This window comes from Dreissena polymorpha, chromosome 1 (assembly GCF_020536995.1).
Source record: "Dreissena polymorpha isolate Duluth1 chromosome 1, UMN_Dpol_1.0, whole genome shotgun sequence".
In the NCBI taxonomy this organism is placed as follows: Eukaryota; Metazoa; Mollusca; class Bivalvia; order Myida; family Dreissenidae; genus Dreissena; species Dreissena polymorpha.
This window is the reverse complement of record NC_068355.1, coordinates 28,960,917-28,983,308: the sequence shown is the minus strand read 5'-3', so window position 1 is coordinate 28,983,308 and position 22,392 is coordinate 28,960,917. Positions and strand designations below refer to the sequence as shown.

Sequence of the window (22,392 nt, the reverse complement as noted above, 5' to 3'; positions counted from 1 at the left end):
GTTTCTACTAGTAGTAGCTAATAAAACAGGATCGGGTGTGGTATTCCACTGTTCGAAAAGTACGTCGGTCGGTCGCAATAGTGATACATCGATTTTGTCCGGATTCCTCGGTTAGATAGATCTCAACAATCGTGATACATGGACTATTTCCGGAATCGTCCGTAAGATAAATTTATGCAATAAATCGCCTGATGATTCAAAGTTGGTCGGTCGGTCCCTAATCAATTTCTTTTCCCTTCGATATCAAGAGAACGCTTGGACTTACGATCATCAAAATGGGTATGCTGGTTACATATGACGCCCTTAATTTTTAAGGCAAAAACGTCAAATGTAAATGTCACAGAAGCTTGGAAGATGAAATTCGTTCTCTATTAAAAACCTGTAAAGAAATGATTCTATGGTTTGACGTCGCGGTCCTGCATATTTTAAGAACGTCATGTGTTACTCTTCTGTTTTCGCTATTGCTTCAAACAGGTAATGAAGTTTCCAGATTTATAAGAAGATCACAATAAACCTACATATTGCTTTAGAAACCGGTTTTTACCGGACTTCCCGCTACGCGCGTGCCGACGGATTGCTGACGGGGCGTCTTTTCGCACGTTCAGCGTCACGGACGCCAACAACCAGAGTTTCATAACTTGCTCAATTTAGGTAAGTAATTTCTGGGATTACTATATAAAAATCGTTATATTGAGTATAATCGTAAAATTCTGGAAATATCAACTATAGATTTTGTATGTAAATTGTATAATTACTATTACTTTTTATACACCCATCAAGTACACAAACAATGAAAAAAGCCCACGGGCTGTTTGTTTTTTAAGTGTTTTTTACATGTAAACTTCAACAAAAAGCTTTTGCTATTGAGACTAAACATATAAATACCAGTACAAAAAAGCAAATGGGAAAAGAACTTGACAGTAAGAAAACTTTGAAAAAGCATTAACTTTAAAGTAAACTTGTTGATACAGTGTTCTTTTGTTCAACTCATGACTGCATAAAAATAAATACCGGTATTTTCACAATTGGCGCAGTAATGTGTGCAAATAAGAAGCTTTCTTATTTATTGTGCATTAAAATCGATACCCAACCGAAACCAATAAACATCCAATTATCCTCTATGTGAGAATGCCGTGGTGTTATAGATATGGTGTCCGCCTAGAGACAGGGCGTTCATATGTGCGATCCCCAATGTGGGAGTTCTCATTATATCCTCCCAAAGACACCAAGTACTGGATCTAACCAGGAATCGGACTCGATAGAGTTTGAATAACCTTTAGATTCTCGATGCATTCGAGCAACAATAAATAGGTGTAAAGGTACAGGTATCGCCTCCTAACGCCACAGGCGCCACAGGACAGCTTCTTCAACGTGGTTCCTGGCACGGCGCCGACATTTGCCATCTGGGTGAAAGCCGGCGTGAAGTTGGACGCGGCGACGTCACCTTTCCTCGTTAACGTTCAGTGCGTTGATGACAGATCGCCGGCGAATATCATAACCGAAACGTTCACGGTTCCCTTACTTGATAAGGTACCATACAAACCATTTTATTTGTCGGAATTAATTTCGTGATTTTTTGTTTTAAAAATGTCTTTTCCTTGGACACGTTAATCTGTTAAGTACTGCGAAGTCCATATTATACGGTCTACTCTAAATTTCGTGGAATTCGTGGGTTCAAAGAACGTTTACTGCTCCCTTACTTGAGAAGGTACTTCGAAATCATTTTTATCCTATAACCAGATGAAAATAGATACTATAACAACGATCTTATAAACTTAAGCTTTATACTATCGCTATTTTTAGATCAGATTTGGGATGTTCCAAAAAATGGAGAATATGTATTTGTCAATTACGGAAAGATAAAATCGTCATAAAATGCGATGTTTTATAATTATTAATGGAAGAGGGGATGAAATAATAGAATAAATAGAATATTATGTGAGTTTTGAATAAATATCAAGTTTATCATGCTCGGCTCGAACCATGGTAGCGCTCGGCACGCCTCGCGCTAACATGGTTCTAAGCCTCGCGTGATAAACTTGATCTTTATCCAAAACTCACATAATGTTCTCTTTATATTTGTGGCCATGATATTTTGTTGCCTAAAAATACATTTTCGTACGCAGGTCAATTTGTGGATTTTCAATTTAGGAAGAAATGTTGAAATTAAGTCGGTCATTTTTCGAAATTTTTGTGTTAAATTCGTGGATCGGTAAACCCACAAAATCAACGAACATTAACCCATTTATGCCTAACGTCTAGAAAAAAATGCCTTGGCAAACAGCGTTGACCCAGATGAAACGCCGCATGATGCGGCGTCTCATCAGGGTCTGCGCTGTTTGCTTAAATGATTTTTTGTAAGACCTATTCTAAATATAGAAATAAATATACTAGACATCCCTAATTTTGGAAATAAATTGATCCAATTTGGAAGGATGGGAGAGTCCACTACGCATAAATGGGTGAATGTATCACAACGAATAATCATTGTACTTCATTTGTTTCGCAATATTATAGTGCTCACAAAAATATTGTCCATCCGAATCTGTGACATCTTCATATTCGTTATATTGTGATATTGTTTTTTAAAAGCCTGATATTTTAGACAAAAAAATTAATACATGCGTGATTTTAATCATCTGTATTTTCAAGAACATTTTTTTTCTCAAAAATTGAAAATTAACATATCCTTTTTTTTATAGTAACATAAATACTCAAACTCAACGAATATTTCGCAAAATATTTCGTAAAATAAAGTTAACCCATACGAAGTCATTGTTCCTTATAGCAATAGCGAAATTTTCAACGCTATATATGGTATGGTAACATAGATTTAATGAGATACAAAATGCTCGTTATTACTTTTTTTGCGACAAAAGATTCCATGTTAATTTCACGCCACGATATCCGAATATTTACCAGCGAACTCGATACTGGCTCCGGGAAGCGTCGTAATCATGAGAACTACCACATATTTCGCAATTTAGGATATTGCTATATGTAACATTATTTTTTTTTGTATTAACTTTATTTTTCGAAATATTGTAAGAAATATTCGTTGATTTTGAGTGTTGATGGGTTTTGAACATATCCTTGTTTTTTTAAGCAAACGATGTTGCACATTCAAGCTGATTTTGTTCACAGCGGTACTATTGTACACAAACATCTTTTCACCTGTTCTGTTAGGTGACACGGTATTTCGTGTATACACATTCAATCTTTTGGAATTTAACATAGATTTTCTTTCTGACAGAAAAATGTATAGTGAAAATTGCCGGTCGCTTTTCATTTGTCAAATTGACTTCCACAACTGGTCAAGAACTTGAACGTCAAAGACATCGAACACTATAATTGATCAATTGTATACAAGAACAAAAACAATAACAACAACGACAACACCGACAACAACAACAACAACTACAACAAATACTACTTCTACTATTGATCATCTATTTATTTATATGTCATTCAGTTAACAGTTCAGATTTTGAAAACGAATGCTATACATGTTTTATATTAACCATTGACTTTAGCAATTCATTTTTTAAAGTTGAGCAATTCATTTTAAAATACTCCTCATATTTCATTAACTGTGTTTTTATGTAGAACGCTTAACATCCATCTATATAATCACATATTGCACGGATTTTACTAATAAAATACAGGTCTTTACTGTAACAAAAAAATCATGGTATTTTATATTTTTTTATAGCCTCCGACGTTCGTTACGGGAATTCCCGGCACATCTCCGTCTATTTCCGACTCGACCGTCACCGCGACGTCACTCGGTGTCTTCACCGTTACCGATCCCGACACGACATGCAGTATTACGTCATCGCTGACGTCAGTGTATGAGATCAGACCCGTGACGTCACCGGCAGATCTTCAAAAGCCGGGTATGGCGTCTTTTAATAACGGATTAAGTCTACTCAATAATAAGTCATTTTGTGGAGCACGCTTGATAAAAGCTCGATACAGAAGTCTCAATGGTGTATGCGATTAAGCGCATGCATTCGATCTTACTCCGACTGTAAGTTCGTCGGTCACCAAGTGAAGCGTGTCGAGTGTACATCCGCCGCCCTAACTCCAAAAGTCTAGGTTACGCTTTGTTGTAAAAGTGTGACATCGTGAACAAGATCCTTAAAGACCACACCATTTTAAATAAATTTTAAACAACCAATATATTTTTTTTTACCTTTAAACATGTCTTATTCTAGAGTTCCAAGTGTGGGTCAGTGCCGCCGTTACACAAGCGTCTATAGACTCTAATGACCAGGCGGTTCCGTTGCCGTTGACGATCACGTGTACGGATGGAAACACCGCCATCACGGGAACGTTCAACGTCAATATTGTCGACGAGGTTTGTATGGAACTGTTTTAAAAAGCAATGTTGGATGTTTTTATGGGTTCAGTGCATCTGCGTAAAGTGTCATCCCATAAGGATATTCGCCAGTGCAATCCGCATATACTACTCAGGGACGACTCTTTCCGCTTTTGTGGATTTCATTTCGTTGAACGGAAGTCTCTTCTTCGCGAAAATCTTCATTGTGTGGAAAAGTGTCGTCCCTGATTAGCCTGTGCAGACTGCACTTTACGCACATGCAGTAACAGGTTGCAGAGTCAACGGGGTTTGCCGGGTTTTACACATGTTTTTCTCTTGGCGACTTTAGCCTCCGGTGATATCAGTACTTCCGGCGATCGGAACGGCTATCAACGACGGGTTGCAGACGGTCGCCACAATCCTCCACACGTTCAGCGTGACAGACAGCGATGACGCCGTAAACTGCTCCGTGAGAGCGCCGCAAAACGCCCGTTTTGAAGTGGTACTCGCCACTAGCCCAGGTTGTCTGTCGTCGAATTTCAATGTTGCAAAAGTGGCTAAACAGAAATGAGTTTTACTTTATATGTAAAACACATTTGAAATGAATTATAAGTCAATACCGCATAGTCTCGTGTTACGATTGCAAGTTAAAAGCTGGTTTTCTGGAGTAATTTTCTCGTAAGATCTAGATAGGATCCAATTGTCTTAAACTATTCAAGAGCCGTGCTCTGGGAAAACGGAGCTTAATGCATGTGCGTAAATTGTCTTCTCTGATTAGCCTGTGCAGTTCGCATAGATTAATTAGCCACGATACTTTCAGCTTAAATATTTTTTTTTAATTCCATAAAAGCCCCGTTTTTGATAGAGGGCTGGTCATATTTCACCAAGCAAAAGTCTAAAGTATACCATTTCACGAGTTTTTTTCTCCCTCCGCTACAGTAAGAATCTCCTTTCCTCCAGTAGTCAGTAAACAAACAAATGCTCATAATTACTTATTTCGGCGAGTTATTTTTTTAACCGACCGACGAATTATGCTTGTTTTCAGCGTTCAATATCCGCGTTTAAGCGGGGGCGACGTTAGCGGCCGCCGATGGACCTCACGTCATCAACGTGGATTGTACAGACAGCGTCAACACCGTCAATCACACGTTCACACAGCCAGCCTGTATTAATACGTTAGGCAATTTTATGTTACCCCCAACCCCCACCCCCCACACCGCAAACAAAGGGTTTATTTACAAGTGAACTGTTACCTATTTCACTTTAGCCGCCGACTTTTGTTATATCATGAATGGAGCGTTCTATCACGCAATAATGTATTACGTTTATGTTTACCACTGCATTTGTATTTCACTTTAACCGCCGACTTTTGTCTCCAGCATGCCCGGAAGTTCTGCGAGCATCTCTGACGCCACTGTCACACAGACGTTGCTCGGGAAATTCACAACTACAGACCCTGATACAAGTCATCTGACCAACAATAAACAAAATCTTTGGATAGTTCATACTGATACATATAGTGAGTTTTATTTTTATTTTCTTTAAACATTTCGGCTGACTATGTTTTCACTGTTTTCATTTTTTGAACTTATTTTTAAAAAATGTACTTTTGCACTTATTTGAATATGTTAAATGAATTATTTATATTTTCTTCATTTTTTTGTTAAATATGTGTTATTTCTTATTATATATATATATATATATATATATATATATATATATATATATATTTTTTTCATATAATTTTCGTTTTTATTACATTACTCTGATTTTATTCAATAATTTATATTTTTAGTTCTTGCAGTATTATTGTCAACTAGTTAAAGTTTGCAATTTATTTTATCTGCAGCCTACGAACTTTGGCTGAAGGCGGGGTCAGCGAGTACGCTGAATCATGACGCCACCGCTGTAGAATCCATGACGATCACGTGTAGTGACGGGACGGACCAAATCACCAGCAGTTACAAGGTGGACATTTCGGACGCGGTACGTGTACATTTAAGCGGCGCTCTGGGAAAACGGGGCTTAATGCAAGTGCGTACAGTGTCGTCTGAGATTAGCCTCTGCAGTCCGCTTGTACGGCATTTTACTTTTAAAGCCCCATAAATACTCAAAATCAACGAAAATTTCGTACAATATTTCGTAAAATAAAGTTGAACAATTAAAAATCAGTGTTCCTAATGGCAATTGCCGAAAATTCAACGCCAGATGTGGTCTGGTAAAATAGATGTTTGTAGACACAAAATGCTCGTTTTTATTATTGTTTTGCATATTTAATTCCATTTTAGTTTCCCGCAACGATATGTATTCATCCGACACATTAACACTAACATGGTACCATTTTAGTGTTCGTGTTTCGTATGAATAGATATGTTTGCGGGAAATTAAAATGGAATTAAAGTACCGCAATCGGATACCGCATGAACGCAGTGTTTCGGAGTAGCTCGGTCTGTCGGTCCGTTGATGTGTCCGGAAAGCAGCGTCCAATACATCCCTAAGCTATGGACGGTTGCATTTGGTCAATGCAATGACAGATATATGAAATAATTCACATTTGTGGATCGCCAAAGCGTGGCGGGCGAAAGGGGAGGGCGGGGCGGGGGGGGGGGGGCGTGAGGATTGCGGTACAGGAGACGTTCGATTCCAGACATAGAAGTTGTGTATTTTAGTTCCCGATGTGAAGCAAACGGTATAATGAAGAAAAGCGTTTGTTTTAAGAAAATATGGCCTGATATTGCTTGGACAACATTGAAAAAACTTACTTTTTATATATTTGACGATTTTCTAAAGTTGTGACAGTGATTCCAAAAATAAAATAATAATGGATATAACTGAGCGAAAACACTATGGACATAGATATAAGCTATATATTCCGTTTGTAAGGGCGTAGACTTAGATATTATAGCCTACATCATGGGATACATTACACAAGTTGTTTTTTACCTCTCTATATAAAAAATAATTCTTAAGATATGGCATATGCTTTACTTTCAAATTGAAAAAAAAGAGTAAATATTCATTAAAGGCCCCCGTTCTAACCAATTTTGCCGGTACTTCCGGTCCGCTGGGTGACCTATCGCCAGTGGGCACTTCCGTACATCAGTTCACCGTTACCGACCAGGATGACGCTATTTCCTGTTTCATCAACGCGCCGGAGAGTGCAAAGTTTGGCATCACCAAGGTGGATACCGCTACCGGAGCTCAACGTAAGTTTGGTGACGTCATTACGTTAATGTGCAGACGTCGTTACGTTAGTTTGGTGACTGTAATACGTAAGTTTAGTGACGTTATTTTAATGATGATGATGATTGTGATAGTGGTGAATCCATTAATATGGTCATGATGATTGTTATAGTGGTTTTGTTGATGAGGAGTAGGAATATAATTATCAGTATACTGCTGCAGCTGCTGCTTATGATGATGATGTTATAGTGATGATGATGATGATGATGAGTAGGAGGAGGAGGAGGAGGATGAGGAGGAGGTGGATGTTGATGATGATGAGGAGAAGGTGGATGAATTTTTGTTAATGCGAGTGTCAAAGAGATGCTAAAATGGTTTAAATATCGGTGACACCTTTTGCTAAGCCATCATGGTTAATTAGGTGCTTTTTTTAAAGGGTTCGACGTCAAGACGATTGCCCTGCTCGATTAAGACTCGGCTACGAGTTAAACGATCACCGTCACGTGCACTGATGCTATCAACACTGTGACGTCATCAAGGACCATCAATATAGCCGATGACGTAAGCATAATAAAAATGAATAACTGAAAAACGATTTAATCATTTGTTAAAACATATTTTCGAATAAGTTAATCGTTTATCGTTTATTATTTAGTAAATACTGTTTACTGAAGTCGATGTGAACGTTTAGCGTTTAAACTATTGACAAAAAAACATGTGTTTTGCACTGTCATAATTTTTCTCAATATACATTCTAGCACTCATTCCGTTGTAATTGGTATTCCACTGTTCGAAAAGTACGTCGGTCGGTCGCAATAGTGATACATCGATTTTGTCCGGATTCCTCGGTTAGATAGATCTCAACAATCGTGATACATGGACTATTTCCGGAATCGTCCGTAAGATAAATTTATGCAATAAATCGCCTGATGATTCAAAGTTGGTCGGTCGGTCCCTAATCAATTTCTTTTCCCTTCGATATCAAGAGAACGCTTGGACTTACGATCATCAAAATGGGTATGCTGGTTACATATGACGCCCTTAATTTTTAAGGCAAAAACGTCAAATGTAAATGTCACAGAAGCTTGGAAGATGAAATTCGTTCTCTATTAAAAACCTGTAAAGAAATGATTCTATGGTTTGACGTCGCGGTCCTGCATATTTTTAGAACGTCATGTGTTACTCTTCTGTTTTCGCTATTGCTTCAAACAGGTAATGACGTTTCCAGATTTATAAGATCACAATAAACCTACATATTGCTTTAGAAACCGGTTTTTACCGGACTTCCCGATACGCTGTCGCCGGCGCGTGCCGACGGATTGCTGACGGGGCGTCACTTCGCACGTTCAGCGTCACGGACGCCAACGACCAGAGTTTCATAACTTGCTCAATTTAGGTAAGTAATTTCTGGGATTACTATATAAAAATCGTTATATTGAGTATAATCGTAAAATTCTGGAAATATCAACTTTAGATTTTGTATGTAAATTGTATAATTACTATTACCTTTTATACACCCATCAAGTACACAAACAATGAAAAAAAGCCCACGGGCTGTTTGTTTTTTAAGTGTTTTTTTACATGTAAACTTCAACAAAAAGCTTTTGCTATTGAGACTAAACATATAAATACCAGTACAAAAAAGCAAATGGGAAAAGAACTTGACAGTAAGAAAACTTTGAAAAAGCATTAACTTTAAAGTAAACTTGTTGATATAGTGTTCTTTTGTTCAACTCATGACTGCATAAAAATAAATACCGGTATTTTCACAATTGGCGCAGTAATGTGTGCAAATAAGAAGCTTTCTTATTTATTGTGCATTAAAATCGATTACCAACCGAAACCAATAAACATCCAATTATCCTCTATGTGAGAATGCCGTGGTGTTATAGATATGGTGTCCGCCTAGCGACAGGGCGTTCATATGTGCGATCCCCAATGTGGGAGTTCTCATTATATCCTCCCAAAGACACCATGTAATGGATCTAACCAGGAATCGGACTCGATAGAGTTTGAATAACCTTTAGATTCTCGATGCATTCGAGCAACAATAAATAGGTGTAAAGGTACAGATATCGCCTCCTTACGCCACAGGCGCCACAGGACAGCTTCTTCAACGTGGTTCCTGGCACGGCGCCGACATTTGCCATCTGGGTGAAAGCCGGCGTGAAGTTGGACGCGGCGACGTCACCTCTCCTCGTAAACGTTCAGTGCGTTGATGACAGATCGCCGGCGAATATCATAACCGAAACGTTCACGGTTCCCTTACTTGATAAGGTACCATACAAACCATTTTATTTTTCGGAATTAATTTCGTGATTTTTTGTTTTAAAAATGTCTTTTCCTTGGACACGTTAATCTGTGAAGTACTGCGAAGTCCATATTATACGGTCTACTCTAATTTTCGTGGACTTCGTGGGTTCTCAATCACGCAGTTAACTGTTCAAAGAGCGTTTACTGCTCCCTTACTTAAGAAGGTACTTCGAAATCATTTTTATCCTATAACCAGATGAAAACCGATACTATAACAACGATCTTATAAACTTAAGCTTTATACTATCGCTATTTTTAGATCAGTTTTGGGATTTTCCAAAAAATGGAGAATACGTTTTTGTCAATTACGGAAAGATAAAATCGTCATAAAATGCGATGTTTTATAATTATTAATGGAAGAGGGGATGAAATAATAGAATAAATAGAATACTATGTGAGTTTTGAATAAATATCAAGTTTATCATGCTCGGCTCGAACCATGGTAGCGCTCGGCACGCTTCGCGCTTACATGGTTCTAAGCCTCGCGTGATAAACTTGATCTTTATCCAAAACTCACATAATGTTCTCTTTATATTTGTGGCCATGATATTTTGTTGCCTAAAAATACATTTTCGTACGCAGGTCAATTTGTGGATTTTCAATTTAGGAAGAAATGTTGAAATTAAGTCGGTCATTTTTCGAAATTTTTGTGTTAAATTCGTGGATCGGTAAACCCACAAAATCAACGAACATTAACCCATTTATGCCTAACGTCTAGAAAAAAATGCCTTGGCAAACAGCGTTGACCCACTTGAAACGCCGCATGATGCGGCGTCTCATCAGGGTCTGCGCTGTTTGCTTAAATGATTTTTTGTAAGACCTATTCTAAATATAGAAATAAATATACTAGACATCCCTAATTTTGGAAATAAATTGATCCAATTTGGAAGGATGGGAGAGTCCACTACGCATAAATGGGTTAATGTATCACAACGAATAATCATTGTACTTCATTTGTTTCGCAATATTATAGTGCTCACAAAAATATTGTCCATCCGAATCTGTGACATCTTCATATTCGTTATATTGTGATATTGTTTTTTAAAAGCCTGATATTTTAGACAAAAAATTAATACATGCGTGATTTTAATCATCTGTATTTTCAAGAACATTTTTTTTTCTCAAAAATTGAAAATTAACATATCCTTTTTTTATAGTAACATAAATACTCAAACTCAACGAATATTTCGCAAAATATTTCGTAAAATAAAGTTAACCCATACGAAATCAGTGTTCCTTATAGCAATAGCGAAATTTTCAACGCTATATATGGTAACATAGATTTAATGAGATACAAAATGCTCGTTATTACTTTTTTTGCGACAAAAGATTCCATGTTAATTTCACGCCACGATATCCGAATATTTACCAGCGAACTCGATACTGGCTCCGGGAAGCGTCGTAATCATGAGAACTACCACATATTTCGCAATTTAGGATATTGCTATATGTAACATTATTTTTTTGTGTTAACTTTATTTTTCGAAATATTATAAGAAATATTCGTTGATTTTGAGTGTTGATGGGTTTTGAACATATCCTTGTTTTTTTTAAGCAAACGATGTTGCAAATTCAAGCTGATTTTGTTCACAGCGGTACTATTGCACACAAACATCTTTTCACCTGTTCTGTTAGGTGACACGGTATTTCGTGTATACACATTCAATCTTTTGGAATTTAACATAGAGTTTCTTTCTGACAGAAAAATGTATAGTGAAAATTGCCGGTCGCTTTTCATTTGTCAAATTGACTTCCACAACTGGTCAAGAACTTGAACGTCAAAGACATCGAACACTATAATTGATCAATTGTATACAAGAACAAAAGCAATAACAACAACGACAACACCGACAACAACAACAACAACTACAAATACTACTTCTACTATTGATCATCTATTTATTTATATGTCATTCAGTTAACAGTTCAGATTTTGAAAACGAATGCTATACATGTTTTATATTGACCATTGACTTTAGCAATTCATTTTTTAAAGTTGAGCAATTCATTTTAAAATACTCCTTATATTTCATTAACTGTGTTTTTATGTAGAACGCTTAACATCCATCTATATAATCACATATTGCACGGATTTTACTAATAAAATACAGGTCTTTACTGTAACAAAAAAATCATGGTATTTTATATTTTTTATAGCCTCCGACGTTCGTTACGGGAATTCCCGGCACATCTCCGTCTATTTCCGACTCGACCGTCACCGCGACGTCACTCGGTGTCTTCACCGTTACCGATCCCGACACGACATGCAGTATTACGTCATCGCTGACGTCAGTGTATGAGATCAGACCCGTGACGTCACCGGCAGATCTTCAAAAGCCGGGTATGGCGTCTTTTAATAACGGATTAAGTCTTCTCAATAATAAGTCATTTTGTGGAGCACGCTTGATAAAAGCTCGATACAGAAGTCTCAATGGTGTATGCGAGTAAGCGCATGCATTCGATCTTACTCCGACTGTAAGTTCGTCGGTCACCAAGTGAAGCGTGTCGTGTGTACATCCGCCTCCCTAACTCAAAAAGTCTAGGTTACGCTTTGTTGTAAAAGTGTGACATCGTGAACAAGATCCTTAAAGACCACAACATTTTAAATAAATTTTAAACAACCAATATATTTTTTTACCTTTAAACATGTCTTATTCTAGAGTTCCAAGTGTGGGTCAGTGCCGCCGTTACACAAGCGTCTATAGACTTCAATGACCAGGCGGTTCCGTTGCCGTTGACGATCACGTGTACGGATGGAAACACCGCCATCACGGGAACGTTCAACGTCAATATTGTCGACGAGGTTTGTATGGAACTGTTTTAAAAAGCAATGTTGGATGTTTTTATGGGTTCAGTGCATCTGCGTAAAGTGTCATCCCATAAGGATATTCGCCAGTGCAATCCGCATATACTACTCAGGGACGACTCTTTCCGCTTTTGTGGATTTCATTTCGTTGAACGGAAGTCTCTTCTTCGCGAAAATCTTCAGTATGTGGAAAAGTGTCGTCCCTGATTAGCCTGTGCAGACTGCACTTTACGCACATGCAGTAACAGGTTGCAGAGTCAACGGGATTTGCCGGGTTTTACACATTTTTTTCTCTTGGCGACTTTAGCCTCCGGTGATATCAGTACTTCCGGCGATCGGAACGGCTATAAACGACGGTTTGCAGACGGTCGCCACAATCCTCCACACGTTCAGCGTGACAGACAGCGATGACGCCGTAAACTGCTCCGTGAGAGCGCCGCAAAACGCCCGTTTTGAAGTGGTACTCGCCACTAGCCCAGGTTGTCTGTCGTCGAATTTCAATGTTGCAAAAGTGGCTAAACAGAAATGAATTTTACTTTATATGTAAAACACATTTGAAATGATTTATAAGTCAATACCGCTTAGTCTCGTGTTACGATTACAAGTTAAAATCTGGTTTTCTGGAGTAATTTTCTCGTAAGATCTAGATAGGATCCAATTGTCTTAGACTATTCAAGAGCCGTGCTCTGGGAAAACGGAGCTTAATGCATGTGCGTAAATTGTCTTCTCTGATTAGCCGGTGCAGTTCGCATAGATTAATTAGCCACGATACTTTCAGCTTAAATATTTTTTTTTAATTCCATAAAAGCCCCGTTTTTGATAGAGGGCTGGTCATATTTCACCAAGCAAGAGTCTAAAGTATACCATTTCACGAGTTTCTTTCTCCCTCCGCTACAGTAAGAATCTCCTTTCCTCCAGTAGTCAGTAAACAAACAAATGCTCATAATTACTAATTTCGGCGAGTTATTTTTTTAACCGACCGACGAATTATGCTTGTTTTCAGCGTTCAATATCCGCGTTAAAGCGTGGGCGACGTTAGCGGCCGCCGATGGACCTCACGTCATCAACGTGGATTGTTCAGACAGCGTCAACACCGTCAATCACACGTTCACACAGCCACCCTGTATTAATACGGTAGGCAATTTTATGTTACCCCCAAACCAGCCCCCCACGGCAAACAAAGGGTTTATTTACAAGTGAACTGTTACCTATTTCACTTTAGCCGCCGACTTTTGTTATATCATGAATGAAGCGTTCTATCACGCAATAATGTATTACGTTAATGTTTACCACTGCATTGGTATTTCACTTTAGCCGCCGACTTTTGTCTCCGGCATGCCCGGAAGTTCTGCGAGCATCTCTGACGCCACTGTCACACAGACGTTGCTCGGGAAATTCACAACTACAGACCCTGATACAACTTGCTCTGTGACGTCACCCGTAGCCTCTGCGTATGAGGTCAGAAAAGTGACGTCACCGGCGAATCCTCAACAACCTGGTAGAGTAACCATTGATCATAGTGTGAATGCCTACAATTTTAAGGCTCATGAACCACCACAAGGGTACATTTAGTAATGTTCAATTGGTCATTGTCGGTTCATCGGTTCAGGAACTATATGTACTTAAAAGTACCCGGATATTCATTAGTATACTACAAAGTACCCGTGGTACGGAAAATACATACTAAGTAAGAAAGTACCTAGGGGTATGACCGGGTGCCTTTAAGCGTATTTTTTGTACACGGGGTACAGTTAAGTGAACTTAAGAGTACTTAAGAGTACACGGGGTACTTCTAAATTGTAACTGAGCCGACAAAGCAATTGAACCAATAGAAGTCTCATCGTCGACCCGTCCGTTTATTCATCTTTTAATCGCATTTATTTTGCATTAGTATGTGAGATTATAAAACATATCTCTTTCAATTTTAATGTAGCAGGGTTCGGTATAAGAAGAACTTATACTGCCTTGCATTATGAGCTAGCTTTTATAGCGACGCGGTACCGGGTTCGATCCCCGACCACATTTTAGTAAAAGAGCAGAGCTTTGATTCTGGCAATTCTTTCAAATTAAACATCGACATTCGTGACATTTCACAGGTAACGTTTTATATAATATGTAATTGTTTCCTCACGAATATCCCAAGCTTGGTTAAATCGCGGCCGCAACTGAGTCTTTTCAAATTTCCTTGTAAACGGCCATCTAATCTGACAGTTTCTTCTTTTGCTATGTCTAACAATGCAGTATGACGTCATAAGTGTGTACAATATTACGTAATATATGTGTACAATATGACATCATGTATGTGTTCAGTATGAGTCATGTTAACGTCATATATGTGAATAGTGTGGATCAGCTTGACGTTATTTTTTGGTACATTATGAGTCATGTCATATATGTGTATAGTATGACGTCATATATTTGTTTAACAGAGTTTGAAGTTTGGATCAAAATCACCGTAACTCAAGCATCTATCGACTTTAACGACCAGACCGTTCCGTTGCCGTTAACGATAAAATGTACTGACGGATACGTCGCGAATGATATCACGGGAACGTTTAACGTCAATATTGTCGACGAGGTTTGTATGGAACTGTTTGAATCAGCAATTTTTTCGTATTTATATCTATTTATGCATACCTTTCAATACCAACTCTATAAAAACAACAACAACACTTTCATGGGCGCTACGTAATTTAACATAAATGGATTTTAAACTAACATAACAGACGTGACGTGTCAAGGTCAAAGGTCAAGGACACAATTCATGCTTTTGAAAATATAATTAAGTTGGATCAATGTAGGTTTGTAAAAGGAGCAATTTCGGAAACGTTTCGGAGCACAGTATCAGCGACATGCATTAAGAAATTAAAAGTAAAAGGCACGAATTGATAGGTATGAAATTTCTGTTCAGATTTTTAATGTACTTCTTGACTTTTTCGTATTAACGTAAAATATAATTAAATTGAATAAGTAACAAAATTATGAGATATGGGACTTTTTAAAAGCATAAACACAAAGAAAAGATAAAATAAGATCGTGCCGTGAGGATCGAACATAAAGGAAAAACTGACTCTGTACTTCTGAATCACGAATGCTTGTGAAACTATTACGTAGTTTAAACCGTATGTCGGTGACACATTGTTTTGCTTCGACTAACAGCGATTTAAACGCTTTGTAATTTTTGTACCAATAAACAAGCATATACGTTAACTATTTTAATCAAGTTGGGAGATATATCTTGCCTGTTTGAATATTATGAAAACTAACTTTTTGAATAAATGATTTTTTCATTTTTTTTTCATTTTTTATTTAAATCTTCATTTCGCCACTTTGAAAAAAATCATTAAATAAATCTATATTAACAATAACCATATTATCTTTCAAAATCATCAAAAAAAAGTCATGACTAGCAAGCAATCGTCATTTTGTCAGAAGATATATTTTAACGTAAAAAAAAGGAATTTCACAAGGATGTCCACTTTCCCTTCTATTAATTATATGCATCGTTCTAGAAAACTGGGCTTGTGCGTGAAGTGTTCACACAGATTAGACTATGAAGTTCGCACAGGCTAAAAAGGGACGCTACTTACTGCCTAAACATAATTCTCGTGAAGAAGAGAATTCATGTTATCGTCTCTGATATGTCAGTGCGGACAGCACAGGCTAACATGTGACGACAATTGACGCGGATGCTTTAAACCCTGTTTTCCCAGAGCAAGGCTCATATACGTATTGCCCATTTAAATTACAGTTAATTGTTTAACTACAGCCCCCAGTGATAACCTTACTACCCTCTACCGGAACTTCCATCAACGATGGCTTGCAGGCGGCCGCGGCGACCATCCATACGTTCAACGTCACCGACAGCGACGACGTTGTCACGTGCTCCACACGAGCGCCGGAATCCACCTTTTTTGAATTGGTAGCCGCAACTAGCCCTGGTACATGGTTTCACAATTACATCCCACCTTTTAATCGCTTTTTATTAACAGTGTTAACTAATTCTAGTTTGTCGGCATTAAATTTCTTGTGGTATAAAAAACGACATGAAAATGAGCGGATTTTTAATTTCCAAACAAAAACATAAGTCGGACTGTGGAATCGTATATTCGTAACCAAACCACGAAATCAACGATAATTCATGAGTTTCCTTGACATGCGCGTTGTGTAAAAATGACGTCTCTATAAAAAAAAAGGTGGCAAAATACCCGAGCGGTTTACGAAAAACAAGATTTTCGTTTTTTTTAGTAGCAGAATAATTTTTGCCATTGCTCTTGATGATTCCAATCGGTTTAGAATATCGATACTTATTAAAGGTTTTGTTATAAAATCGGAATATGACCTTTAATACTGATTTTACAGTAATTGCTAATTAACAGAAACGTCGATCAGAGCCGCCGTTTTGTTTTCTATAGTCATTTGTCTAGTGATATAAAGTTGCGTGGATTGCCTTGTCAGTATGCAGTAATATGCTCTCTTTTCCTACTGAAATATAAGCCAAACGTTTTCAACACAGATTCAAACAGGTCGTTAAATTCGTGATAACTATATATGATTCGTATAATATTAACAAACAATGTCTGTAATGAAAATGAAATAAAACCACTTTTCTTTTCAGCGTTCAGTATCCGCGTGAAAGCAGGAGTGACGTTGGCTGCAGCTGTCAGTCCGTACGTCATGCACGTTGATTGCACAGATGCCGTAACCGCCGTCAGTTCAACGTTCACCCAGCCAGTCCTTGATAAGGTACGTAATGCTGTTGTGGTATCGAAAACAAAATTGAGTATCCATTGATGTTTGTATAAAATTTAAGAGAATTACATAAGAATTACAAAACTGAAACATATTTGAAAATTGGTTAAACTTTAGTTAAGTTATGCCAATTTGAACATTTAAAAAAAATATTGTTTTTTCTCCGTGAAATCTTCAAAAATACAATACAAATATCTTACATTGCTGAGCATGTTTTTCCAGCTGAAAATATGATAGTCCTTAAACATGTTATGACGATTTACAAACATTTCATGCGCAACACTGTCAGGAGGGGAGCTATATTATAAATTAACAGGACCTAGCTGTTCTCAGGCCTCAATAAAATGAAACTATGATTTATGTTTAGCCACCATATACAGAGCAGGTAATCACGTGATAGTCAAGATGACTACGTCCATGCCAAGACAGTTATTTTTTGGCGTCTTATACCCTTTATTACATTAATTATTTTTTAAATGACGCTCACTATTCAGCCATATCAGTAAAATGTTTTCCGTTTCATTTTAGAATTCGCTTTATATCTTGACTTTTCTACCCGCCGATTTCCTTAGTGGAGCTGTAATTAGGCCATCCCGCTAAGTTTTATGTTTGAGCCGAGATCTAGGAAAATGTGATTTAATGCATGTGCGTAAAGTTTCGTCACATATAAGCCTTTGCCGTCCGCACATGCTAATCGGGCACTACATTTTCGCCCCAAAATGGAATTTTGCTCAAAAGAGACGGCATTTTTAAAGAAGATTACAATAAAGGCGGAAAGTGTCTTCCTTGATTAGCCTTGTACGACACTCTACGCACATGCGTTAAGTGGATTTTCCCAGAGCGTGATTCATGTGTTGCATTTAGGGTTTTATGCTTTCCAGTGGTTTATAGAGAAATATCAGTCAATTAAAAATGACAATGCACTGTTTAAAACAGTGAAAGTAACAGTGAAATAACGTTATTGTTTATATGTCGTGATGCCATTATTTTAGAGTAATTCTCACGGTTAAATACCAAAAAAGTCATTTGTAAGCATAAAATAAATTTTTATTGCTTTGCTGGAATATCGATTAAATTCACTCGTGATCATAGATTTGTTTATGTGATCAAGCCTGAATTAAAATCCATATTCTACCAGATCCACCAAATATCCTCTATTTCTTTTATTCCGAGTAGCCGCCGACATTTGTATCTGGGATTCCTGGGAATTCCCCTGACGTCTCAGACGACAACGTGATTGCGACGTCACTGGGAAAGTTCACAACTACGGACCCTGATACCACGTGTTCTGTGACGTTACCTGTGACAACCGTTTATGAGATCAGAAAAGTGGCGTCACCGACCGATCCCCAGAAACCGGGTAACAATTTAGAAAAAAATAAATGGGCCGCGCTCTATGAGAAAGGGGTTTAATGCATGTGCGGAAAGTTTCATCCCATATTAGCCTGTGCAGTATGTATCAGGAACGACACTTATCGCTTTTATGATATTTTTCGATTAAAAAAAGTCTCTTCTTAGCAAAAATTACATTTTAGGCGGAAAGTGTTTGCCGGATTAGCCTATGCAGACTGCACAGGATTATCTGGGAAGAAACTTTGCGCACATTAAATATATCTAAAATATTTGAAAAGCATATAGCTAAACAATTGCATATATATCTAGAATCTACAAGTCTATTAAACAAAACCCAGTCGGGTTTTCGCAAATATCATTCTTGTCAAACAGCATTGATTAATATAGTTGATTCATGGCTTAAACAAATTGATAATGGAAATCTGGTAGGTACAATTTTCTTGGATTTTAAAAAAGCATTTGATCTTGTGGACCATAGGGTTCTTTTACACAAATTAAAACTTTATCATTTTAATGATAGGTCATGCGACCTATTTTCTTCATATCTCCGCAATCGATTTCAGTTTATCAAAGCAGAAAACACTACCTCTACTTGTAAAAGCATCATTGCTGGTGTTCCCCAAGGATCTATTTTAGGACCTCTTCTATTTCTTATTTACGTTAATGATCTTTCGCTAGATCTTACATGTGATTCTGCAATGTATGCTGATGATACAACATTGCACACTGTGGGAACAAATATTCAAACACTTCAAAATAAGCTACAAACAAATCTTTCAATTGTAAATGATTGGTGCCAAACTAATAACATGATTATTAATCCACTAAAAACTACTTGTATGGTATTAGGGTCAAAACGGAAAGCTCAAAACATGACAGATCTAAAACTTAAAATTTCAGATACGGTGATCAAAACAGTAAATTGTCAAAAACTTCTTGGCCTTTATATTGACAATACTCTATCTTGGAAACTACACATTAACAGCGTTTGTTCAAAAATGTCATCACGAATGTTTCTTTTGCAAAAAATAAAACCATATTTAACCCTTGAAATGCGTAAGCTCTTCTATAATGGTTATATCTCACCTATATCCGACTACGCATGCGTTACCTGGGGTTCAGCGGCCAAAACGGAAATTAATAGAATAGTCAAAATACAAAAGCGTTGTGGTGCACATATTTTAAATAAAAAGTACAACACTAATTCAAAAACACTATTTAAAGATCTAAAATGGTTGACTTTCGAACAGCGTAATCACTATTTCATGTCAGTTATTGTATTTAAAGCATTTCACAATCAAACCCCAACATACATACGTGACCTTTTGACACCTTCACAAAATATTCACTATAACTTGCGATCTTGCGAAAAGGGGGATTTAAAGCTAGTGCGAATACCCAAAACAAACTATTTCAAACAATCGTTTGAATTTTCTAGCAAAACAATTTGGAATTCGTTACCCCAATCTATACGTCAAACAAACAATTTAATTACATTTAAGAAAAAATTAAAAGCTTATCTTTCTTCCACACTTTATGAAATAAACTGAACATGCTTCATGTTGTTTTAGTAAATAACATTAGTTTAATGTTTAAATACTGTTCTTGCATAAATGGTTATTGTAGTTTTATGTCTGTCATTTGTTTTTAATTATAATATATATCATTATATGTGTATGCATATATGATTCTTTATGTTTTGTTCTTATTGCTCAAGATGAAATATGATGTATTTGTTGTAAATTGTATCTTGTTAGAAGACCTTGTTGAAAATAAGAAATGTATTATATAAATTGCATATTATGGAATTTCATCTGATGTATTTCTTAACAAGTCTATCTTCTTTAAATAAAGATTTTATTATTATTATTATTATTATTATTATTATTAAACCCCATTTTCACAGAGCGGTTCGCTTAATGTTTTTTTAAGGGAGGCGCCGTAACAAACATACCACATAAGTAAACATACCACATAAGTACACATACCACATAAGTAAACATAACACATATGTAAACATAAAGCATAAGTTAACATAACACATAACTAAACATAACACATAAGTAAACATGACACATAGGTAAACATAGCACATACGAGCTTCGTTCTTGGAAAACGGGGCTTAATGCATCTGCGTAAAAGGTCGTCTTAGATAAGCCTGTGCATTCCGCGTACGCTCAGACGACATTTTCCGCTTTGAAATATTATTGCGTGAAGGCTGAAATCTAGAACCATAGTTTTACAGAGTTTGAAGTGTGAATCAGTAACGCCGTTACCCAGGCGTCTATCGACTTCAATGACCCGCCTGTTTCCCTTACGTTAACAATCAAGTGCACTGACAGGAACGTTCTTAATGACATCACGGGGACGTTTAACGTCAACATTGTCGACTCAGTAAGTTGCGTTCATGTTATTATAGGGTATCGGAATCCTGATGAATTGCTTGGAAAGCACTAAACTATTTGTAATAATTTAAAAACTCTTTGAAAAACGACCAGCCCTGATGGTTTAAAATGCACTTTCAAAAACTGCTGTACATCGTTATATATGTTTATTTAAACAGTGACACTTCGACTCGATTGTTTTTCACTTGAACCCATGCACGCAATTGCGCGTAAGCCTGCCGGCACACCTTTTATGTTGTTTGCTTTGGAGTTTAACAACGTTGTGTTTGAAAAAATGAGCCTCGCTCTGAGAAGACCGGGTTAAATGCATGGGATTTTTAAAGTGTCATTCCATATTAGCATAGGCGGAAAGTGTCGTTCCTGATTGCTTGGGAAGCTCCGGCTTTCCCAGATGTTTGTTTCATATATTGGGCAGGTGGTGTTTAAATATTAATAACAATTATTGACTTGACGTGTAATTTTGTCTCGCTTAAAATTCACCGAAAACCCGTGTCGAATGGCAACTAGTAACAGAAAATATTCCAAAGTGATGACGTAATATCCTGTGCAATGATTATATTATTTGACTTCAGCCGCCGGTTTTCACCGCACTGCCTGCGACCGGAACTAACATTTTCGACGGTCTTAAGCACGCCACCGAGACCCTTCACACGTTCAGCGTCACCGATAGCGACGACGCCGTTAACTGCTCTGCAAGAGTGCCGGAAAACGCCCTTTTTGAAGTGATTGCCGGTGTCGCATCAAGTAATAAACTGGAAAAAATAATAAAAAATTAAGCCTCGTTCTTGGGAAACTGGTTTTAATGCATATGCGCTGAATGTCGTTCCTGAAAACTGTGTTTAATGCATATGCGCTGAATGTCGTCCCTGAAAACTGTGTTTAATGCATATGCGCTGAATGTCGTCCCTGAAAACTGTGTTTAATGCATATGCGCTGAATGTCGTCCCTGAGCGGACCCAGGCCAACAAAGGAACGACACTTTTCGCTTTTATAGGTTGTTTTTGTTTTTATGAAGTCGATTCTACACGAAAATCCAGCTTAAGCGGAAAATGTCGTCCCTGATTAGCCTGTGTCGACTGCACATGATAATCTGGACGACACTACGCAGATGCATTAAGCCTAGTTTTCAACGAACGAGGCTCATGAAGTTTAAGTTTAATATGATACTAATGTTTCATTGGCTAAGTCAGTTCACGTCGAGGCGCCATTTTCTACTGTATGATATCACAGTAGCGTTTTTAATCATATCGTTATGTTGA

At 37.4% G+C, this 22,392-nt stretch overlaps 1 protein-coding gene across 1 annotated transcript; it reads left to right on the top strand.

Annotated features, from left to right (window-relative positions):
- Positions 1–275: 275 nt before the first annotated feature.
- Positions 276–22,233, top strand: LOC127864153 (serine-rich adhesin for platelets-like). The gene is made up of 19 exons (XM_052403860.1): positions 276–287; positions 1,348–1,530; positions 3,713–3,896; positions 4,218–4,360; positions 4,671–4,842; positions 6,171–6,307; positions 7,347–7,527; positions 8,263–8,275; positions 9,577–9,781; positions 11,975–12,158; positions 12,478–12,620; positions 12,931–13,102; positions 13,627–13,757; positions 13,938–14,121; positions 15,053–15,201; positions 16,393–16,564; positions 17,242–17,369; positions 18,552–18,735; positions 21,706–22,233. Exons 1-19 carry the CDS (start codon positions 276–278, stop codon positions 21,741–21,743), a joined length of 2,715 nt encoding a protein of 904 aa, XP_052259820.1. The 3' UTR covers positions 21,744–22,233.
- Positions 22,234–22,392: the final 159 nt, after the last annotated feature.

Excerpts from the sequence above, each read along its gene's own strand:
- LOC127864153 (XM_052403860.1), top strand. Across the intron at positions 12,159-12,477 it reads GGCAGATCTTCAAAAGCCGG|AGTTCCAAGTGTGGGTCAGT; the intron begins GTATGGCGTCTT and ends GTCTTATTCTAG. Across the intron at positions 13,103-13,626 it reads GGTACTCGCCACTAGCCCAG|CGTTCAATATCCGCGTTAAA; the intron begins GTTGTCTGTCGT and ends GCTTGTTTTCAG.